This window comes from Podarcis liolepis (assembly GCF_965112155.1).
Source record: "Podarcis liolepis genome assembly, chromosome: 2".
NCBI lineage: Eukaryota > Metazoa > Chordata > Lepidosauria > Squamata > Lacertidae > Podarcis > Podarcis liolepis.
In genome coordinates this window covers 55,886,329-55,909,710 of record NC_139555.1, presented here as the reverse complement: position 1 = coordinate 55,909,710, position 23,382 = coordinate 55,886,329, and the positions used below count along the sequence as shown (strand labels likewise).

The following is a 23,382-nucleotide window of genomic DNA, read 5'->3' as shown; positions in this document are numbered from 1 at the left end:
AATATGTGGACCATATGCTCCATTTCAGGGCTTTCTACTGAGTGCCACTGTTGGAGCGTGTGTGGGAAAATGAGAATGTTCTTGCATATGTGATGGCCTTAAGCGCTGCAACCCATTGCTATGGATCCAGGTAGAGTGCTACTTGACAAATTCACAAATTGCCTAACAAAGATTCTTCATGCAGGTCTCATGCCCCATCTTGTTATTTGCGTTTGGTACAAGAATCTTCACATGCTCGAAGAACATACTTCCAGCAGAAATACCTTGGCAATATGTGGGGCCATTTGTTTATGGACAAGTTAATCACCAAATGAAAGTATTCTGGAATTTGGTGAGACCTGATTATGTCGAACAAACACCAGCTACCTCTTTAAGACTCCTAGTGGTCTACACTAGATGTTCTGCACTCATGTTCTGCTTGGGGCTTCCCAAGATTGGCCATTGTCAGAACAGAATGTTGGACTTAATAGGCATTTGGTCCAATTCAGCAGCACTCTGCTTATGCACTTAAGTTATTTTAGCTAATAAGATGATTACTACTGTAAAACTACGTTATCTCTCACCCTTTAAACCGAAATCTACCAAATTTTCCTCAAGATTTGCATTTTCTTTATATATGATTTGATTATTTTTCTGGGAAGACTTTGGGGACACCCCCCCCAAAAAAGTATAAACTTTTTTGTTATTGACACAATAGTAGATCCCATCTACACTATACATTTAATTGCTTTGCCTATAGAAAGGATTCCTATCTTGCCACCAGAATTGCAGTATGAATAAGAACTCAGTCTTGGGCTTGGGCAAGTATGCCATTCCGATGAATTTTCATAGCGATTTGCTTAAGAAGCTAGGAAGTGTCCTGCTAAATCCGGCCGAAGGTCCATCTCGTCCAGCATCCTGTTCTCACACTGGCCAGCCCAGATGCCCCAGAGAAGCCTGCAATAAGGACCCAAGGACAAGAGTGCTTTCCCCTCTTGAGGTTCCAGAGGCACTCTGCCTCCACCAGGGGAGGTAGAACATCGCCATTGCCCTCCATGAACTTATCTTCTTTTAAAATCCTCCAAGTTGGTGGATTTTGTGGGGAACAAATTCCCTCTGTAAAGAAGTACTTTTGTTCATGGTCCTTTTGCTTAGCCCTGAGTTCTAGTCTCATGAGAGAGGGAGAAGAATTTGCCAGACTGCTTGCCTTTCCCCCCTTTTTCCTAGAGGAGAGATCACTGGGAGTTTTCTCTTCCAAGAACAGTCCAAACAAAGGCCATATTGTTACTGTTGGAGGCGGGCCAGCGATCCCCCAGGAGGCTGGGGCAGCAGAGGAATCGACGCTCTGCTGTTGCTGGTGATCCTGCTCCAGAGTCAGCCAGGAGGCGCACGCGGGTTGAATCCGCCTGGCCCAGTGATCCCCACCCGCCCCCACCTTGGAGGTTCATGCACGGCGTCACGTCCTGAGCCAGTTCGCCCCATCCACCCCCCACAAGACCCATCCGGGGGAAAGGCGCTGTCGCTGTGAGCAACCCCCAAGCCCAGAGGCGGAGCCTGCCGCGGTTTGAATCCGCCCACAAAGAAAGGACTCTCCCAGCCGTTTTGTTGCGCTTTCGGAGAGGGGAACCTTGCAAACGGCGCATCGGCGAGCCAACAAATATATTTTAAAGCTACTTTATTATTATTGTATTATTATTTTCCACCCTGGGTTTAGAAGCAGGAGGACGCTGCTCCTTCCACCCGGACTTCTGGAACTTAGCAGGGCCCATTAACTTCACCAACCGCAACTATGATCGGAGGAGGAGGCGTCTCGTCCTCCTCCTCTTCCCATCGGATCGAGCCTTTGCTTGCGACGCGGAGCCGAACAGCATGAGAGGAGCGCCCCCAGCGCCAAGGGCAGAGCCCCGGGCAGAGAGGTAAGAGCCCATCGGACCAGAAGGGAGGGGAAGGAAGAGGCTCGTTCTCTGGAGACCGACAGATGTGCCCCCCCTCCCAAGTCCCGATCTGGGGCTGGCACTCTGGTAGGCGCCTCTAGCCATGTCTATCTCTTCCCTTGACTTTAGTTCGCCTGGAGTTTTGCTTTCCAAAAGCTGGGCACTTTTGTGTGTGTTTTGTTTTAAAGTGCCAGCCAGTCATGTGATCCGAGCGTCGTCTGTTTTGTTTCCTTCCGTGAAAACGGAAGGAGGCCAGTCGTGTGGTTATCAGCCGTCTGTTTTCCTGCCTTTTTTGTTTTCCTGTCTCTTCTCTCCCTGTTGTATAAGGCTGGGGTTTTTTTTGAGGTTTTAGACAGGATGTGCCCGATGTCAGTGCTACATGGAGGAGAACCACAGTTTGTGGCCTTCCTTTTACTTAGGAAACGCATCCGCGTTTGTAAACAAAGGCTTCTAAGTTATGAGAAGTGCAAACTTTTTGCAGTGGCGCACTCAGATGGGATTATCTCTTGAGGATATTCATTCCTTACCCTTCAACGAAGTCACCCACCAGCTTAAATGAAATTAAGGTTACAATAAATCTAGGATCACCATCGAAAACAGCGGCATAAAATTGGTTGGCAAAACAAAACACAAAACAGCATTAAAATAATTTTGCAGGGGATTAGAAAGTTTGGGGAAGTTATTTTAAAAGTTTTTTTTTCCTATTATGCAAACAACATAAAAGAAGGTGTCAGGGGAGCCTCTCTTGGTGAGGGAAGAGGGTTTTCAATTGTGTTATTTTCCTGGTCAAATTTAGCTGTGGTTACTTAAAGGGACAGCCACACCTCCTCTTCCCAGGCCACACCCCTCACTGTCATTTTTTCACTCTTCCCTCACATGCTTTTTGTTGGCTGGACTGTATCCTTGAGCTCCTTGCTTGGATGCAGAGATATGCATGTAGGAACATCAGACTTTGCATGGCTGAAAGGTAGACTACTATAAAAATGTAATAGTATTGCTCCACCCAACTTTCACCTCAGACCGCATACACCTTTGCCTTTGGCCTTGCCCACAACTGGCTGCAGACCCTGAAAAGTTGCTCATGAGGAAATGCAGCCTTAAGAAGGAAAAAGGTTCCTCACCTGGAGGTTTCTGATCTTAGGCACAGCTTATGATCTGTTAGCATCTAGGATCAGTTGCAAGACTTTTATAGCCTGCTTAGCAAACCACTTCATGATATTATGCCCGGTGCATCCCCACATGTAGTGGCGAAAAGGGCAGCCATTAATTCTTCAAGCTGAGGAGGCTGGGACAACCTTGCTCTAACCTAATTTTTGAGTAACAAATTTGAGGGTGGTAACAAATCTTTGAGTGCTTCTGATTTGTTGCTAAATTTAGGATTCTGTAGAAGCTACTGTGGACTTTTTTGTACTTTATGTAGCAGTCTGCATACATCAGCATTTGAACAATGTTTTTCAACAGCTGCAACAACCTCTGCTCCCTGCAACCTCTGCTCCCTGCAACTTCTTGGACCTGTGATATTGGGCTAGTCCTTTGTTTATTAATTTTGGGTCCAGTTTCATGCAGTGTGTTTAACCCCAGCACCTCAGTGTTCCAGAAACACAGATTTCTATTCAGAGACTGATTGTACAGTAGGAGAGAGGTGCAGTACAAAACCTGGCAATTTAAGCCATGTTCAGGCATTCAGCTGAACACTGAAGGGCTCAAAATGTGAATGGGGGCCGATGCAAGCCTTGTCCCCAGTGTGAAGGTCTGAATAGGGTTTCTAAGCATGTTCTGTTGAACTCTTGGAACCTCTCAACTGGGAGGATGTGGGAGGATTTATAAGTGTGTTCAAATGAACATGATTACAAATTCACTACAGGTGTTCACACTAAATACATGAATACAGAGGTGTTGGGGGTGGGGCTTGCCTGTGATTATAGGGACCCCCCCCCGAAAACTTTCCAATGCCAATTAGAGTGGCTTAGAAAGTGAATGAAGCACTATAAAAATTCCTGCCCCACACTAGTGATTGCATTTGTGCCCCTGCTCCATCCACAGTTTGAGCCTGCATGTAATCCAGTGAAGAGAAATGCATATAAAATACCTCTTGGGCAAAAATGCAGGGTTGTTTGTTTTCACATGAACAGGGCTTAAGCCCTAACAATTATTAGAACTCATTTTGGTGACAGTCAACGAAACGGTTGTGCAAGCAGTATGATTTCCACATATGCAATGTAGTAATTCCTCCATGCCCCATATGTGTGCCATGCACTGTCCCCAAATCTTGTCCAAAAAGTTGGGGGTACATGAGGAGAAAGCAGAAAATCCTGTTGCACAATTATTTGTGTAGAGGTTGAAGGGATGGGCATGTGAGCAACTCCACCCTATCCCATTCCATCCCTTGCTTTAGTGCATTTGGCATGAAGGTCTGAAGAGGGGTTCTAACTGGAAAACTGGAAGCTCTCCATTGTTGAGAAACCTGGTCAGGAGCCCAACAACCTCTGTATGAGTTAACACAATTTCTAGTCACACCTCAATCAAATAGTCACATGGATCCTCTGGCACTGTAAATGCAGTGTTGTGCAAATGGACTCCAGTCCATTCTCATATGAGTCTGTGCCATTCATAATGCTTCATTCCATTGCTTTAGCTGCCCACAGGCCTTTCTCCTGTGGACACCCTCACCAGCCCTTGCTTCTTCTATCTTTCGAGGGAAGGGGAAACATACCTTGTCTCTGTTGTCTCCTGATCCAGAACTTGCAAGGTCAGGTAGGGTACCATAGGACATGTGACTCTGTGTGTGACGTAATCACTGCTTGTTTGTCCATTTTCATCTGTCTAGACAAAAAGTTGCAGAGCTGTTGTTTTGAAGGGAGTCCTGACATGTGCGACATCATCTGATCTCTCATTACCCTGCTGTGTGAAGGATCTTGTTGGTTTAGAATTTAATAGGAAAAAGTGCCCCCTGTGTGTGTATACATTAGAATTTCACAAGGGGAGGAGAGAAAAATCCCAGAAGATGTGACTTGATCAGATAATTAAACACACTACCGCAGGTCAGTTCTCACCCACTCAGGACAGCTGCTAGATCACTTTGAGTGAGACATCCAACATGATTTTGTACACTTAGCCTCCTTTGTCATCATTTCATTTTTTTGTTCTTTGCAAGTTTGAATGTACATCCATAATTTTGTGTGTGCCAGACATGTGTCATTCAAATGTATTGTCCAATCTTGATTAGCACCATGCCATTCATTCTGATATGTCACTTTTCTGAGATGTCAGACATTTGCACTGAACCATGTTTACCATTCTGGCCAGTTCTCAAATTGGCATGCAAGACTGGGGTGTGGTTGGCCATGGGAATGCATGTCAGTTTATATGTGTGTGCACATGTAAAAACAAATGCACTGAAATCAAAGTTATAGAGAAGCACAAGTTCACAGGCACTTTTTGTTCACACCCATGAGAATTAATTTTTTTCTGTAGTGCTTCATATACATAATCCTAAAAACCATTCTCTAAAGATTTAGTTTGCTCAGGGCTTTTTGTTTTTTTGTTTTTTTAAGAACAAATGTCTTTGCCTCTATGGCAAGGGCTCACAAAATGAGTCCGCTTTTAGTTTTTGTATGCTTTTTCTGTTTTAAGTATTGCCTTATTTGCTGCTTTTATTACATTTCTGTAATCCGCTCTGGGATCATGCTAGTGTTGAAGGTGCAAGATATAAATTGTAGAATACATAAGTCGTGGGTCTCCCTAACCAAAGAAGAGATTTGAAGTTCTCCACGTGCAATGGGGGGAAAGGGTATTAGTTGGCTGTGTTTCCCTGTGTGCCTGAGCCAGTAGACATTATGATTGGTACCCCATGAATGCTGCTTTAAATGGCGAGCTCTCTGTCTGCCACAGCTCCCTGTGTGAACAGAGCACTTCTCTCCATGTCACCACCCCTATTTGTGGGAGAGGCTTTGTGTTGACACATAGAGGAAATGGTCCATTTTGGAGTGTGAGCTGCTAAATGCACACAGCTTGACACCTGGAAATAGTTTCATGTGAAGTAATTTAAAGTGCCTTCCTTATAGTGGGTGTATCACATTCTTTGGTCCCCACCAAGGATAGGCTTCATCCAGGATGCATGAAAAAAGAAGGTTAAAAAAAGAAGCCAGAACAGAAGGTGATTAAAACAATAAACAAAAGAGTAGCCTTCTGTTCAGTTGCTTAATCATGACACATTGCATTTGAGGTTAGAACTAGCCAGAATTATTAGTCACCATGTCTAGTAGATATAGTGACCTGTCTAGATAATATTTTCTGCCTGCCAAGAGTTTGGTCATCAAAACATACCTGTAATGTACAGGTACATGGCAAAATGGTTTTAGAGCCTCAACTTATATAGTCTATGTGCAGACCCATTTACACATTAGACTGTAGTTCTGTAAGAAATAATAGTAATAGTTCTATTTTGTTTTCTGGTTGTAAGGTAGTGGTTCCTCACTAGGAAGCCGGTCTATTCAGTAACCGCTATGAAGTGCACAGGACCTCCGGAGAGCCAGAAACTTGCCTTGGCAATGGAGCATGCTCTAGCAAGAGAGACAGAGACTTGGAAGGTGCCAGTTTTCCATGGTTTCACACTGAAGGTATGCTCTTCATAGAAAGGGACTGTGATTCATGAAGTTGGAGAGCCACATGGCATGCATTTTTCAACCTTTGACCAGTAATTTCCTTAGATTGGCAACCTTATTTAGTCAGTTTGAGTGGGGTAGGAAGATAAAGAAGAGTTCCTCCAAAATTGATTATAATTCTTTCATATAAAATGAATATAAATTGGTTTGCTCTAGTGGGTAGGGAACCAGTCCCATCATATGCACCCATACAGTCTACCACCATGCACTTTGTATTATACAGGTGGGCATTTTGTAGTCTGGGATACATTTAGTTATTTTTACTTAGCAACAGAATCCTTCCAAACAAGTAAAAAGACTGAGCCTGGGTAAAAACAAAGAGCTCTGTTCTCATGTTCAGTAGTTGCACCTGTGAACCACCCTTTCACACGTGGGTAGGAGACTGTCTTTAACAAAAACTCTTCCATCTAGACATTAATAACAAATCCTGATTACAGTGAGCAATGAGAAGCTAGAGCAAAATCTCTGTTATGTGTGCCTAAAAAAATCTGGAATATATTTCTAGCCTTGCTCTCAGTTATGTTCTTTAAACTCCAGCAGATCCCAAATTATTGTGTTTGTTTTAACCAACCCCATTATTCCATTTTAGGGCACAGACATATCTCCATTTTATTATGAGAAAGCTGTTTTGTGGATCAGGGAATCGAATTCGCTCTTCCAGTTTTGCTCCGAAACGTTTGCTCTGGCTGTCAGCTTTTTTAATCGGTTGTTGGCATCAGTGAAGGTAAAGAGCTTCAACCTCACCCTATTCCTTTTATTATCAATGGAAAATATAATGGGGATTTTGCTGGGCTGCAGCATGCACTCATCTAATATTAGAGAGTTGGATCCAGATGTGCAGTGCAGTCCTATTGGTACCCCATGAAGCCTGCCTTAAATTGTAAGCTGTTTGTATACCACAGCTCCAAGTGTGACCCGAGCTTCTCCATCAGTGTTAGCATGAGGTAGGGCTGAAACTCATCCAAGTGCTTTGATTAAAATGAAAACAAAGGGAATATATGGAATAGGTACATTCTGCGTGAATAACACTGATCTCGCTTCCCTGTCCTAATTCTGATATTTAAAAAAGCAGTGGCTGTTAAACATTTCATGCCAGGCCCTTTCTGTCTTGTATTAATTACTTGAAGTGATTCCATCATAAACCATATACAGTCGTACCTCCTTTTGCGTCCGGGATCCATTCCAGAGCCCCAGATGCTTGACGAAAAGGATGCTCGACAAAGCAATGCTCTGAGCATGCGCGAAGCACGATTTAGCGCTTCTGCGTGGCGGCAAACCTGGAAGTAACCCGTTCCGAGTTTGCCGCAGACATTGGACAAAATGGACCTTAAACAGAGCGGACTCAAAACAAGGTACCATTGTATAGCTTTGAAGAGTACCGCTGCTAAATTGCCATGTTCCAGTTACTCAGATAGACTCCTCTTACTGCTTGGTGCACCACAGTGAGGCAACTCAGAAGCATGAGTGTGTGTGTGTGTGTGTGTATAGATAGATAGATAGATAGATAGATAGATAGATAGATAGATAGATAGATACAGTGGTGCCCCGCAAGATGAATGCCTCGCAAGACGAAAAACTCGCTAGACGAAAGGGTTTTCCGTTTTTGCGTTGCTTCGCTAGACGAATTTCCCTATGGGCTTGCTTCGCAAGACGAAAACATCTTGTGCTTTTTTTTTAAGCCGCTTGAAGAGGTGCAGTTGCGACGGACCGTGCTTCGCAAGACGAAAAATATCACAAGACGAAAAGACTCGCGGAATGAATTCTTTTCGTCTTGCGAGGCACCACTGTAGATAGATAGATAGATAGATAGATAGATAGATAGATAGATAGTTTTCAATAGTTATCTTCCCAGTTGGGTATTTTTCCTCCATTCTTTTTCTTTTTCTTTAAACTACTACTCTTCTCTTTCAGGCACAGTTAAAATATCTCCAATGTATTGCAACAGCTTGCTTGGTTCTTGCAGCAAAAATCAATGAAGAAGATGAGGTGTGTATGTTTTAAACGTGGTAACCTAAGAGAAGGATTTGTCTTCCATTAAAGCGACATGTACAGGATCTTCACAGACACACACCCTTTTTTATGGATGTGTGTAGTTGGAGTGGCTCAAGCCACTGTGAAAGTCTATGGGCAACCTGTATCCGAGGGAGCCTGTCTGTCCCAATAGGCTACCTGTCAGTTTTAAACCCATTATGAATAGTTATTTCAGTGTATCAGGTGTGTAAAGGTTACAGTGACATTGTTGGATGTTCGGCAGCAAAAACTACTGTAGAACATCTAGGTAAGTCACTCTGAGACTTGCCTTAGTCTGCTTGGATCATACACTTTCCGTTTTTCAGTTGCCTGTCTGTGGTGCATCTATTAATGCGTGGTGGTTGCTGATGCAATCATACCAATCCATGCTTCGATGACCACATGGTATCCTGGACAAGCTTGCAAACAGTGCACCAAGTTGCAATTGAAGGCTTGGGTCCACGCTACCTGAAAGATTGCATTTCCCTGTAGAAACCTGCTCAGGTGCTAAAATGAGCACCTTCCCTTAGTCCCATCAACATCAGAAACATGGTTGGTGGTGACATGAGACAGAGCCTTTTTTGTGACGGCACCTGTTTTGTGGAATTCGCTCCCAAGAGAGGTTAGATTGGCTCCTTCTTTGTTATCCTTCTACAGTCAAGCTGAGACCTTCCTATTCAGACAGGCCTTAGTTTTCAAAGTGCTTGTCTCTGTTTGCCTCACTGCTTACTCAAGGAAAACCTGATCTTAAAATTGGAACACATGGCAATCTGGTTTGGTCCAATTTGTCACTAAATAGCGGGTTTTCCAGGGGAAAGCAGCAGGGCAAAGGACCCATGCTTAGAAATTGTGGAGCAAACAGAAAACTGCTTGGACCTGTACTTTCTAGGCATGGGGCATACAGAAGTGTGGCAGAGCCCTTGATGCAGACGAAGGTGATCACTGGGCTACCTTATAATTGCTGGTTTTTAATGTCTTGTGATGAATTTTGATTATTCTTTTTAGCTAGTTCATTTTTATTGCTCTGCATTTTATAATGAAGCTTTTAAAATGTTGGAAGCCACCTTGGATTCTGACTTGAGAGTAGGTGGGATATAAATACATTGCATAAATAAATTAAGTGGCATTTCTGCATTGGATATGCTGAAGAATCCTGAACTCTGCTTTGAGCGCTAGATTGTTGATTGTGTCATCAAGTTCTTATAAATTCTGTTGTTTAGTTAAACAGCCTCTAAATAATAATTGTTTCCTTTCTCAAAGAATCCTTGAAAAACTGTGTACTAGTGGCCTGATTTTATGCTATGTGTACAAAGTCACTGTAGAAGCTAGAATACAATTAGGCCTCTGCTATTGAATAAGATCTGACATTTAAAGCTCAGGAGTAAACTTCCTCAGAAATGTCCATAATGGACTTTAGCCAGGCCTTCATTCAGTGTATGTTTTAGAGTTGATGTCACAAACTTAACTTTAATCCAGTGATGGTTAATCTGTTACCCACAGGCCCCAAGAGGTATTTTTGCCCTCCCCACCCCAAAATTTGTCCTTTTTAAAAAAAACAAAAGGAAATTAAAAAAACATTTTTTTTAACAGAATGGATTCTCTACTGTAATACCAAAGTGTTTTTGTGCCTCCCAATATCCTTCAAAAATATGTTCATTAACAACCCCAAGCCCTTATATTTATGTATTTATACATATTATAAAATTACTGATTACTCAGGCAGGTCTCCTACTGAGATTCTGGAGTGTCAAAAGTTTTTTGTGTGACTTGCTCAAGACACTCCCCCCACCCCAAGCACGGTCCTTTTTAAAAAGTGGGGGCACATTCACTGTACACTTCATCCTCACCTACTTTGACATGTGGACCTCAGAGAGTTGACCATGGATCAATGTGGCCCTTGGCCTGCAGAAGTCCCCCTCTCTGGCTTTAAGGTTAGTACTCTAGAAGTGAAGATGAATATGCAATAAAGATAGCCAAATCGCAAGAGAAAAAAACCTCAAAGAATCCAGCCATTGTTTCAGAACACAAAAAAAGGTGAAGGCAAGTTGTTTTCATACATCCTCAAGATGCATGACCAGTGGAATTAGTCTTACACATACATAAAGGAATTCACAAGGGTGGGGAATTACTTTTATTAAAATATGAGAACATGGTGCTATAATGAATATTGGAATTATTTCAAGGACCTCTTGGTTTTTACCCCAAAGCGGATAGTTGAGTAAGCTGCATTTCATTTATGTGATAGTAGGGCACACATCACACCGTACAAAATTTCATAGGAATTTGGGCTTCTTTTATTATTATTATTTTTCCTTTTGTTTTAAAACAGATAATACCATCGGTAAAGAAGCTTGCAGTGCAGAGTGGTTGTAAATGTTCTCCAGCTGAGATTGTGAGAATGGAAAGAATTATACTCAATAAACTTCACTGGGATCTTTACACAGCGACATCAATCGATTTCTTAAACATTGTAAGCACTAGACATTTTTTCTTTTTCTTTTTTGCAAAAGGCTAAACTAGGGTTGTTGTTTTTACCAAATAAGACTAGAAAACAGCAATGGTGCGCATACATTCCCTTCTAGTTAGCCTCGCAGACCACTCATTCTTAACTATCTGCAAATCTTTTGAAGTGAATTACTTACTGTTCAAGATATTGAAATTCCATTTGAACACCCAACTATTCCATAAGTTTGATTTACAAACAATGTAGACTCCCATTTTGAAAGGACAACTAATAATTGACTTTTAAAAAGAGCTCATACTGTACCACTAGAGATTTGTTCCGTTTGTTTTAAATATACACTGCAAAAATATTTCTAACTATCTGCACTCTCAATACTGTACATAAAAAGCTTTCAGAGTTTTTGCTACATTTCACAAATGGGGCATCTCAGATCAGCTTTTCTTTACTCCTCACCCTGCATAAAAACATTTGACCCTCATTTTTAGGCAAATTAGATCATTCTGATCTGGCACTTAAGTCACATCTTATTTGCTAAACGTTTTCTGGAAGAAAACTCCCCGTTAAGAAGTTACCATGTGCTATAGTAAGGCAAAAGTCGTGTGATAATGTCTCTCAGAGTTCATCTCTTCACAGCATGGGTGGGTGACTTGTGACTCTCTTAATGTGGCTGGACCCCAGCTCCCATCAACCCCATCCAGCCTGGCCAGTGGTCAGAAGTGACAGGAGTTACAGTCCAGCAGTATCCGGAGAGCTGCAGAGTCCCCATCCCTGCTATATAGCAAAGGGTGGATTCCTGGATCATCCTGGCATTAGGTTTGTTTTGGGGGAAATGTCTGATCAGAACCAGGATGATGAGATTGTATTAGTTCTGCTTCCAAGCATCATCAGTTGTTCTCTCTCTCTCTCTCTCTCCTGTTTGCTGGCTTGAATTATCACCGTTACTCAGTTTTACAAACGAGAAGTCAAAACCTTCTGAATTGACAATTGCGAACAATGCAACGAATTCAGAATTAAGTTACATTCAGTAGAAGCTTCAACATTTCAGTATTTGGCAAATACGACACAAATGGTAACAGCAGGACAAAAAAATAATAACAAAACTTTATAAGAGGTTTCCTGCCATGAATAAGGATTAGTTTGCACTTCTGGTCAATGACATATGAAAACGTACAAAGTTCACAGTTGACCTCAGTTCTGTTTTTTATATATATATGTATATATATATAAATAAATATAAATAAATGTGCGTGTGTGCTTAAATATGTGTGTGTGTGAGAGATATAAATGTTTTCTCTTCTCTCCAGTTCCATGCCATGGTGATGTTCAAGTGGCCCCATCTACTAAATGGGCTGCCTCAGAGGAATCCTTCCTGCCACGCCGCATTCTTGACCAAGCAGCTACAGCACTGTATGGCATGCCACCAAGTATTGCAGTTTAAGGGCTCCACATTGGCTTTGGTGATCATCACCTTAGAGTTGGAGAGGCTGACTCCTGACTGGTTTCCTGTAATTACTGATCTGCTAAAAAAAGCACAGGTAGGAGTCAAACTGCCTCTGAGGCCAGCACAAAGACTGAAAAAAGAAAAATGGAAAAACTTCACAAATACTTTAAAGCCATTTAATGTACGTTTTTTCATGTGCTTCTCAGGAGTGCGGGTGTGTCTTTTGTTAGGATGCATTTTTTCCACTGCTGGATGCAAAATTCCATATTAGTGTAATGAAAGTTAGGGTCCGGATGAAGGGCAGCCATTCCAAGCCCCATTATTGGGTTATGCGGTGCCATGACATTGTGCTTAATTTGGGTCACGCTTTCCAGAGATGCTCTATTCTAAACAATAGAGCATCACCACTGTTCTCATTCTGACAGTTTGTTACACCCCAAACTTTAAAAACTCACATGGCCTCATGTTGGTTGGCCCATTATACCTGAAGGAGCATCTCTACCCCTATCATTCAGCCCAGATAGTGAGATCCAGATCCGAGGGCCTTCTGTTGGTTCCTGCATTGCAAGAAGCAAGGTTACAGGGAACCAGGCAGAGGGCCTTCTCAGTAGTGGTGCCTGCCTTGTGGAATGCCCTCTCACCAGATGTCAAGGAAATAAACAACTATCTGACTTTTAGAAGACATCTGAAGCCAGCCCTGTACATGTAGGTTTTTAAAAAACGTTTGCGGTTTTAATACTTCGTTGGAAGCTTTCCAGAGTGGCTGGGGCAACCCAGTCAAATGGGTGGCATATAAATAATAAAATCATCATCATTATTATTATCTCCAGTTCCCCAAGCCAAGCTCTAAATGAGACCTAGAGAATTCAAGAGTAATTAGGTTTGGCACTAGGCACCAATGCAATCCTGCTGTGAACAAGGGGGGCAGAGTAGTCCCAAGTGTTCTGAATGTAAGCACTATAAAACCACCCTGGGGTAGGTGAGGAACAGTACAGCATAGAACTTTGAGCCTTGCTTTATTCTCCAGTTCCTTGTCCTACCGTACTAATCTTTAGGGGAGAGACCAGGTGTAACTCTGGCTTTTCTGCCATAGCAACTTTTCACTGCCCCCTTCAAGCTCTATAGTAAGTATTAGGGGTTATTTCTGTGCAAGAGTCGAATTTCAATTATCTGAGTGGAGTTACCATGTGACTCTTTTTTCCCTTTTTCTCCACTGGCACAATGCCATTTGGTAGGTTCCTGTGCAGCAGTAAGTCACGTGCTGGGTTCAAACACAGCATTAATCAATGGCTGAACTTCCACTATAGTTTGAGCAAACAGTGGTTTTGAGCAGCTTGTCTGCTTTAGTTTTCCCATCTGCTCAGGACTTGCTTCATAAGTGCACTTCAGTCTGTGGTGCATCAGCTTAGTGCAATGGCTCTTTGTGCTTTTGTCAATGGCCTGTGAATTCAGAAACAGCAAGCCACAGTTAATGCAGCTATGGTTTGCAAACCAGCTTCAAACTGTAGCTTCAGATCCTGGTTTGTGAGCAGCAAACAAGCCATGGTTTGTGTTAGGCTGACATCAAAACAAACTATAGTTTTTTGTTGTGTTTGAACCCAGCCAGGATATACACAGACTCCACATTTGCTATATGCAACGGAAACTAGTACATGTTATGCATATCCCCTGAAATAGACTTTGACTTCATTAGTTTAGTACAGCTGGAGATACTGGAACTGAAAATTGATGACAGCTAATAATTTCAGAAGTTGAGAAAAAAATAGTTGTGTTATATATTGCATTACAGATCGACAGCACCCAATTCATCCACTGTAAAGAGCTTGTTGATCAGCACCTCCTGGGCTTCCAACCATCCAATACTGTTTATATATTCAACCCTGCAAACCAAAACATCCAAACTCACTTGGACAAAAGGTTACCTTGCTGTTATTCCACAGTGAAGCAAACAACACAGATTAACTCAGGAGCCAGAGGGAGCTGGCCAAACCCATCAGCTTTCATACTTCTCAGAGCCAAAACCCATGAAGAGGACATGCAGCCTGATGAATTCTATGATGGATTCAAATACCTGTACAGTGAAGATGAGATCCCAGAAGCTGGGCAGACCAGCAGGATGGGTGGCAGTGATGATCAGAGGCAAGAAGAAAGCAACAGCACTTGTCCACCATTACAGCCTGTTCCTCAAATTGACTGATTTCTGTGTAGCACCATGGGACCAGTTAGTTCCAAAGGCTATTTCAGATGTTAGTAGAGCTGTTAATAAGAAGCACTGCCTATTTTTGAAACCTTTAACCTTTTAAAATGCTTTCTGCAACCCTGCATGCCTTTTTTCATAGAATCATAGAGTTGGAAGGGACCCCGACAAGGGAATGCAGGAATCTCAGCCAAAGCATCCATGACTGATGGCCACCCAACCTCTGCTTTAAAAACCTCCAAGGAAAGAGTCCACAACCTCCCAAGGGAGACTGCTCCACTGTCAAACAGCTCTTACCTTTGTTTTGATATGGCCACACTCTAAGAGAGACTGAAAACTAAAAACACACACAAAAACAAAATCCTGATCTACAAGCAGCTGAAATACACAACTTCAGGGACCAGCATTCAGCAGACTGGGCTATGTGCTATGCTTAGAAATACAGATCAAGCCTTATTCCAGGAAGGAGTGGGAGCTTCCTAGGTTCCTCGTTCTTTTGTGTACACAGTAGGATAGTTTGTTTTTATTCAGACACTAATTGTGGTCTCCTGCACAAGCTAACCCATTGTACGTCATTACTGAGCCGTGAATGAGTCCTGAAAATTAGTTGTAGGGATGAGTAGACTAATGACATGCAGCTAGGCTCAGACTAAGCTTAGATAGGGGCCAGCATGAAGACATTTTCCAGGCGTTGATAAAATAGAACACCACTTGGATAAAGGTGTGTGAGCTGGGCTGCAACCTTAGTGAAATTGTGCTACAAGAAGAGTTTACCCTTGCTGAACAATTGAAACTTTTCTCCCTGCTGACTGACTCTGAAATCAAAGACAACTGGAGTGCTCATCAGATTTCAACCCTACTGGACTATGGGACAATTCTTAAAACATTGGAACTTTTCTTCACACTGTGTCTCTGGCTTCTTTGCCATGAGGTCTTTTAGACAAGTTCCTAGGAAGTTGTCCTTAGAGGAGAGATTGCAGGAAAGTTATTCAAGGGTCACATTTAGCAAAAAGGGAAGAGGGGCAGCATTTAAAATGATTCATTTTAAAAATTATGTATGGAGCAAGCTTCCCTTTCCAGCTGTCAGGGCTGACAGCTCAAATTCAAGTGAGCTAACCATTAGTATACACACCATCACCATCCTGTATTAGGTTTATTTTACAATGACATGCTCAGCTGAGGCATACCTGTATCTGGTCATGCAGTCCAGCTCTGAATTAATACTGCAAGCATCATGCAAAGTTCATCTGAGTAGATAATTGTGAAGTCCTCCAGTACTTGGTGCCTTATTCCTAAATGCAAGAAATGGGCAGGCCTGTGTTGATGCAGGTGAAATACGCTTGCTAAGGAGGTTGGATGAGCAACATCTGGCACTCTTATCATATCTATGGGAAGGGGGGCAACCATTTCTGCACATAGCATTGGAGAAGGATGCTGTAGCCACACTTCCGCAGTTATGCCATAGAACTGTGGAATGGCGCAGAATTCACCATCCCAGAATCTTTTTCATTAACAAAATTAAAATAAGATTCTAGCCCTATGAAAGGACATAAAATACGCCCACACAACTTGTGACACAGTTGAACATAGTACCCCCATCCATGTATTGTAGCTTACCACATACTGTATTTTTCGCTCTATAGGACGCACCGGACCATAGGACGGAGAGAACAGGAAAAAAATTTTTTTTTCTTGTTCTCCCCCTCTAAAACAAGGTGCGTTCAAGGTGCATTCACCCAAAGCCTCCGGAGCACAGCAGGAATTACCGCTGCGCTAGGGAGGCTTCAGGCGGCTACCTTGGAAGCCTGGAGAGCGAGAGGGGTCGGTGCACACTGACCCCTCTCGTTCTCCAGGCTTCAGTGAAGGCAACCCAAAGCCTCTGGAGCATGGCGGGAGTTCCCGCTGGGCTCCGAAGGCTTCAGGTTCCTTTTGGCCTGCTCTTTGGGGCTGGCAGGGGGAGGCGCTGCTTTCCCCCACCGCCAGCCCCAAAGAGCAGGTTGGGGAACAGCTCAAAGGCTGCACACAGCTTTGCCGTTGCCCCCTGAGCTTGTGGGGCTGGCAGTGGGAGGAAGCGCTGCTTTCCCTCACCGCCAGCCTCAAAGATCCCTGAAGCCTTTGGAGCACAGCGGGACCTCACGCTGCGCTTCAAAGGCTTCGGGTTCCTTTCACTGACCCAAAGCCTTTGGAGCGCAGCACGAGTTCCCTCTGCACTCCAAAGGCTTAAGGCTTTGGGGACAGCCTTTGTAGCCTCCGCAGGGCAGTGGGGTGAAGGCTTTGCGCAGCCATCCCCAAGCTAGAACAGCGAAACGGAGCGCTCCGCAGCGCTCGGTCTCGCGGTTCTGGCTTTGGGGACAGCCTTTGTAGCCTCCGCAGGGCAGCGGGGTGCCTTCACCCCACTGCACTGCAGAGGCTTTGTGCAGCTAAACCCAAACTAGAAGAGCGAGACGGAGCGCTCCGCAGCGCTCCGTCTCCCTGTTCTGGCTTTGGGCTTAGCCGCGCAGCCTGCATTCGCTCTATAGGATGCACACACATTTCCCCTTAATTTTTGGAGGGGAAAAAGTGCGTCCTATAGAGTGAAAAATACGGTAGTTCTCATTCCTCTTACAATTATAGTTGCTGGCAGGCAATTAAAATTGTTGTTGTTGTGGAGGGACACCATCTCTGGTGATCTGTATTTGGTTTGATGGGCCATGTAGTTCAGGACTGGTATAGACAATACAGTGGCACCTCCAGTTGCGGATGGGATCTGTTTCGGAGCTCCAGTCATATCCCAAGGTTTCTGCAACTGGAGGGACCGCTTCTGTGCATGCACGTGTGGCGGTAGACCAGATTGTTTCTGTGCATGCGGCGAAACCCGGAAAAATACTTCCAGGTTTGCCGCGTACGTCTCCCGAAGGATACGTAACCAGAGGCGAACGTAAGTAGAGGTACCACTGTAGTTCTATTGGATTTTTATTTATACAGATATATTCCCTGTCTTTTAATGATAAAATCAGGTATCCTGTGCTTCCTTCAGGGAGCTCAAAGCAGCCCACATAGTTCTTTCTGTTTTTATACTTGGGACAATCCTATAGGTTAGGCTGAGAGAATGTTGCAACCCAAAGTCACTAAGTCTAAGTGGGAATCTGAACACAGATTTCCTTGGAAGCTAAGCAGGTTTTCTAGTGATGCAGAGAAGGATTTCAGGCAGCTGGATCGCTTATTGCCCTCCCACAAAAGCAGAAGTAAGTTGTGCAAAATAAGCCGTGATAACGCTTCATTTTCAAGTGTCTCACAGATTTTAGCTTTTCTTGATGCGGCATTCATATTAACATGAGCATGTTGCTATAATGTTAAAAAGCATACAGAGCCCTGTCTATGAATGCTCAAACCCTTGTTTCAGCAGGAAGATGTAGTGCTGAGCTGTGCACAGAAATAGGCTCAGATTCTATAACACTGAAGGGTACAGTGGAGCAAAAATAGCTCAGTTGTGATTGGATACCACAAGGAGGCTGTAGATCAATGTCACATTGGCAGCTCTAGTCTGCAGCAAGCAGTTGAAAGGAGAGATAAGGGAACAGGTACAGATACTTACTGCAGGTCCAGTATTGCTAGATGAGCAGTCTCTCCCTGGTCCCACTTGGGGTAACAATCCATAAATAACTATACAGCAAGAATCCCACACCTGGTCAATGCTGCAGCAGAGGTGCATTTATCACATGTGCATGTGCTTATGCCAATTGTCTTTAGCATTTTGGAAAAACTGTTTCTCAAGTTAAACGCATTAATAGGGACACCCCTTAAATGTTTTAGCCCCAAATCCTTAAAAGCTGTTTGTGCAACCGCATTGGGCCTACCTTTAAAGAATGACGTGAGGGTGAAGATGGCCCCAGATACACACTTTGGCACCAAATGATACCCCTTCGCACATAGTAAAAATGTCACAGTCAGCTTCATTGTTGACTATTTTTGCTCTCTCTGCTCATGGTCCCCCAAACTGTGCTTGCTGAGGTGCTCCCTACCTAATGGTAAGGGACAGAAGGATCAATAGTGCAATATATGCATAAAGTCCTTTTAAAGACTCAGCAAAAAGTCACACCAATGTGAAGATCAAATGTGAATAAGGAATCTTTTGCACAGCTGCTGTGGAACACAGTAGCTATGGAAAAACCACAGGTTATATTCTGGTTCCCAACCTATCGCCAGATGGATGTTAGTAGAACACTGCAGCTGCTCGAGAGACAAAATCTGCATTAGGCTAGCAGTCCATGTTTCTGCCACAGTGTGCATGCTTCCATTCACTCTCAGAAACTCTTCCTGTGGTAACCACATGCCTGATGTTGTGTGTTGAGGCCCTGAAACACACCTGGCAGGTGTACATTGCAGCAAGTGTTGGAATACGTCAGGAAAGCACATGAAAGCTACCAAAAAACCCTCCAAACTGTGAATGTTATGCTTAGTGCTTAAGAACTCAAAGCAGTACCTTGCCAGCATGGCAGCATAGGAGTGGTGCTGATACATAGGAAATAAGCTAAGAACCGAGGAATTTAATTATGCAGCATGTTAAACTGCAAAATCGGTTGTAGTTTCTCTAGTCTAGTTATTCAGGGAAAGCTTGGAACAAAACGTCCTTGGTCTTGCTTTTCTTTTTATGGGACCAAAAGCACTGTCCTTTTCTTTGATCACAAACTGTGACATGACTGTTTATATTTTTAATATAGGAAAACATTGTTTTTGTTTTTAATGTGGGTGACCCCTCCCTTTTCGTTATATAAAAATGTACTTGAAATATTGTGTCTGTGTTTTTTCTTCTTTCCCGGAATCACATCTCTGCAGTTTCTTTCAGTCTGATCAGAGAATGGCAATGGTACTGAACTCTATTGATTGTTTATATTTACTGTATTAAATAATGGGAATATAATAGGAATATATGCAGTATGTTCATAGAGTTGGAAGGGACCCCAAGGATCATCCAGTCCTACCCCATGCAATGGAGGATTTATTTTTGCCTAACATGAGACTCAAACACATGGTATTAAGAGTCTCGTGCTCCACCAACTGAGCTATAGGAAGAGCAACTCATGCCCCTGATCCGCCGTTATGGAACTTGTTCAGATGGGGTGGAGGTGGCCCCACATTGGGGCTCTGGCTTGAGGAGCTCTGCTGTTCATTGGGGGAGCCCTGTCAATGAGCACCCCGGTGTGCTTCCCAAAACTGCACGTGGGGTGGCATCTCTGGCAGCATTGAGGGCAGGAGTGCAGGATCCTGTGTGGACAGTGCTGCTGTCAAGTGAGGGCAACAGACCTGATCTGGGCCTCTTGGTCTTGCTAGACTGGAAGCTGGCACTGCAAAGAGACAACGTTCCCCTGTCCTGCCTGGCCAGCATGAGCAGCAGGGTGTTGCAAAAAATACCCTCTTGAAGCACCAGGCTGGGCCGGGAGAAACAACCAGAGCTATGCACCCCATGTTTACACCACTTTCTGTCACCTACCTAACAGAATTCAAGCTGTTTCTTATTTGTAAAACACTGCAGCTGCTGCCTTCATCTTCTGGTACCTTACTCGTAGCCCTCACGACACAAAACAACATCTCCCCTTGAATTCGTGCTCACCAAGATCTAAGGGCACAGGGAGATGAAAACTCTGGAAACAGTTGCTATACAGTCATAGCGCTTGCATCCCTCAGACATTTCGGGGCGATACCAAGAAAGGTGGCTGAGATTAAGAAAGTAAGCAGCTATTGAGACACTGGGTGCTGTTGGCCATTAACAGGAATTTCTCTATGGAATTACTGGTGGGAACTCCCACCCGTGGTCAGGAAGAGTGGGGAAGAGTGGCCATGCTGTGAATGACCCCCCAGAGAACTGCTAAATTTGGAGAAAATTGAGCCAACTGCTGCATTTTAGGAATACCGTAGGGCACCAACTTCACAGCAATTGTTCTCACATTTTGCCTTTCCAATATGTGTCAGTTTGATTTATGTGTTTCACTTATTTTGCAAAAAATATAAATAAATTACAAAATACACCAAAGCCCATATTGGTCCCTATCCACATAGCTTTCTGACTTAACACAATAAGATAGCTTGTTAATGGAATGTTTAATATTATTTTGCTTCCTAGGTGTCGTCCTTGTCTTTTTAGATCTTATCTCTGAACAGGGCAGGAATTTAGGCCTTTGCGTTACAAAATAAACCCTGTTTGCTAAAAGGAGAGCATGGGCAACAACACAACCCTCTCAGTTCCACTATGGCAATTCCTTTCCACATGCTTCCTGGCTCTTCTTCCCCTCCCCAATCAGTTGTCCTTTTAAAATGGTTTCACAATCAAGTTCAATTTATTATTTGCAGATAGGAAAAGATTGGGGGCACTCCAGCCATTTCCTGTAACAACAAACAGATGTAAATACAGAAGGAAGGAAGGAAGGAAGGAGAAGAAAATGGGTCAAGGAGGAGCCTCCCTCTATCAAATTAGGCACCTTCTTTTTAGGAAACTAGTGAGTGACTTTCCTTCCATAGAAAATACCTTGACAATACATTTTATATAGGGGAAACCTCTGCAAAATAGTTAGCACTAAAAGATTCTAAAATTTCATGGGAAGGTTAGGGATAGTTAAAATTTGGTATTTTAAGCCCCAATCTGAAATACATTGGGCAGTTATTATTAGTCCCACAAAAGGAAGTTATAAGGAGTGGGACTTTTGTCTATGAAGCATAATTAGGACACACTGTTACTTTACAGACCCAAAGCCAATTTTATAGACAAACATATCAAGCTCCCATTTACAACGGCAGTTTAAAGTAGCATCTATTTCATGCTGAACACATGCCAAGTGTGTTCAGTCTGCCACTGGAAAACTTTTGTTTGGGGTTCTTTCACCCATCATGTAAGAAGATTAGTTCTTTGGTTTTAGTGCATGCCATGCATTTAGCTGGAATTAACAATTTATGGTTGGATTATCAGAGGTCTACTTAATCAAGAAACCTGGTCAAGGCAATGTTGTCCAAATCACTTCTTGCTTTGGAATCTCTTCTGTGCAATACATTGCAAGCATAAAAAAAGTAGAAGCACCAATTAAATTTCTTCTGCATGAGGTGTTTTGGCCTTAATAAATCTTCTAATTTACATATCTTCCTGATGTTATGGAGCGCGAACTGGGAAGACTAAAGAAGCTACAGAAAGAACAAGAGAGAATCAGTGTTTAGCTTGCAGGTTCACTCAGTTACATCAAGTGTACAGCATGAAACCACATGGTTGCAACTCAAGGAAATATAGAAGTCCAGGTATATGCATGGAAATTTCTACCGTCTTGTTTAAAGAAGGCGGCTATTTAACCCTGCTGCTGAACTTTTAAGGGAGATATGTAGTCACTACCATTCTAAACAGATAAAATATAAAAGGAAAGTGTATGCAGCTAGATATATTGAAGTTTGATAGTACAGCAACAGCTAAGCCATACTACATCCCACACTTAGCATCTTTCAAATACAAAAAAAAATACTTTCATAAGTAACCTGCTCTCAATGATTCAAACAGACTTAAAATGAAAGAAGAGGACAGAGGGCAAATACAACTAAAGAACCTGAATAAAGCTTGCGGATCAATATTGCCACCCAGAATCCTAGATCAGCCTCTGGGCTGTCAGTACTCCAACAGGGCCCCATCAGGCAGCTAGGTGTGTAAGCCTCCATTTTAATTTCCCAACACGATACAGCACCGGGCACTCTGGGAAATTAAAATGGCAGCAGCTGCTGCTACTGTCACCACCGCCACAGCCAAGAAAGCCTGAGGGGTTCATCAGTATAATAAGCATGATATCAGAATGCACTTTGCCCCCAAATCTGGAAGCAGCCTTGAGCAACTCTGTTGAACCCTTCACTGACACATTTGGCCATGATCTGGTTTCAACCTGCGAAGCTTATTGCTCATCTGCCCTTCCCCCAGTTCTTGCCACTCGTTGGAATATAGCATAAGGAGAGCCCAAAAGAAGCCACATCTGGCCCATCTATTTCTTCTCGCCTAACTACACATACAAAGTCTATATGCAAAACCCTTAATTTGCTTTTACTGTTTCCATTAAAGACGGAAGGATCCATGGCCCGACGGATAACTTTATCAGACTGTAACCAACTATTTGACCTTTCTGCCTGTTTTTGTCCTCACTTGCCACAAGATGTCCCTGCCTCTTAAAAGAAGATCAAGCCATGCCCAAGTCACTCCAATATTTAAGACACCATGGTAAGACTTAAGAAGGCAAGCCCCATAGGTAAACCCTTGAGACATTACATTGTAAAAATAAGCGAAAGGTGACAAGTGTGGGGAGGTGCATTTTGCTTGCCCTGTCTTCCCCACCCCCAAACGTGTATTCCTTATACTGAATTGCAATACCTGTAGCAACTGTGATGCTTCAGAAGCCATTCAAAGTTCAGTTACTCATGTTATCATTGTAAAAAGATATTACTTAACTTCTATGTCTGTTCTAGAGATGTATTTTTCAGGTGTTGTGAATGAAGTGTGAAATCTCTTGGACCTGTACAAAGTGCATGCATCTCCCACTATAACTTGAAGCAGATTGCCACTACTCAGCAACCATTTGAGTGGGCCTGCCCTGCATACAGCTCAGGCCCTTTTAAAGTGAAAGAAGGAAACAACATCTGGTGGACTATATGTTGGATTCCCTAGTTTCTAGGTATTTTCACCGCCTGTTGGTCCCATT

At 43.1% G+C, this 23,382-nt stretch overlaps 2 protein-coding genes and 1 long non-coding RNA gene across 10 annotated transcripts in view; 1 reads left to right on the top strand and 2 right to left on the bottom strand.

Annotated features, from left to right (window-relative positions):
• Positions 1-8,045, bottom strand: part of LOC310699685 — a 39,138-nt gene extending 31,093 nt beyond the window's left edge. Inside the window, exon 1 of the long non-coding RNA XR_014522200.1 lies at positions 7,736-8,045. This is a non-coding gene — a long non-coding RNA (uncharacterized lncRNA). The remainder of the gene's footprint in view (positions 1-7,735) is intronic.
• Positions 1,460-19,457, top strand: CCNI2 (cyclin I family member 2). Of its 6 annotated transcripts, none has more exons than XM_083487923.1 (8): positions 1,460-1,895; positions 4,611-4,667; positions 6,376-6,532; positions 7,167-7,301; positions 8,489-8,563; positions 10,917-11,057; positions 12,356-12,586; positions 14,282-19,457. In XM_083487923.1, the coding sequence occupies exons 3-8, from the start codon at positions 6,419-6,421 to the stop codon at positions 14,687-14,689; spliced, it is 1,104 nt and encodes a 367-aa protein (XP_083344049.1). In that variant the 5' UTR covers positions 1,460-1,895; positions 4,611-4,667; positions 6,376-6,418; the 3' UTR covers positions 14,690-19,457. The 6 variants fall into 6 exon arrangements, 4 of the variants coding, with proteins under 4 accessions (XP_083344049.1, XP_083344050.1, XP_083344048.1 ...); XR_014522195.1 differs by lacking the exon at positions 4,611-4,667 and having other exon boundaries at positions 1,461-1,895; positions 14,282-16,314; positions 17,279-19,457; XM_083487924.1 differs by lacking the exon at positions 4,611-4,667 and having other exon boundaries at positions 6,380-6,532.
• Positions 14,834-23,382, bottom strand: part of SEPTIN8 (septin 8) — a 56,520-nt gene continuing 47,971 nt past the window's right edge. The window contains exons 10-11 of one of the 3 annotated variants that reach the window (XR_014522193.1): positions 18,691-21,838; positions 14,834-18,649 (exon numbers count right to left, since the gene is read on the bottom strand). Coding sequence is in view for 1 of the 3 variants with exons in the window: in XM_083487911.1 (XP_083344037.1) it covers positions 21,784-21,838 (55 nt within the window). In the remaining 2 variants the exon portion in view is untranslated. Of the gene's footprint in view, positions 21,839-23,382 lie in introns of all 3 variants that reach the window. The other 2 variants (XR_014522194.1, XM_083487911.1) reach the window with 2 other exon arrangements.

Bases quoted from the DNA above. Each gene is read 5' to 3' on its own strand.
- CCNI2 (XM_083487924.1), top strand. From the start codon at position 6,419: ATGAAGTGCACAGGACCTCCGGAGAGCCAGAAACTTGCCTTGGCAATG. The intron at 11,058-12,355 runs GTAAGCACTAGA...TCTTCTCTCCAG, and splicing joins CAATCGATTTCTTAAACATT to TTCCATGCCATGGTGATGTT. The intron at 12,587-14,281 runs GTAGGAGTCAAA...ATTGCATTACAG, and splicing joins ATCTGCTAAAAAAAGCACAG to ATCGACAGCACCCAATTCAT.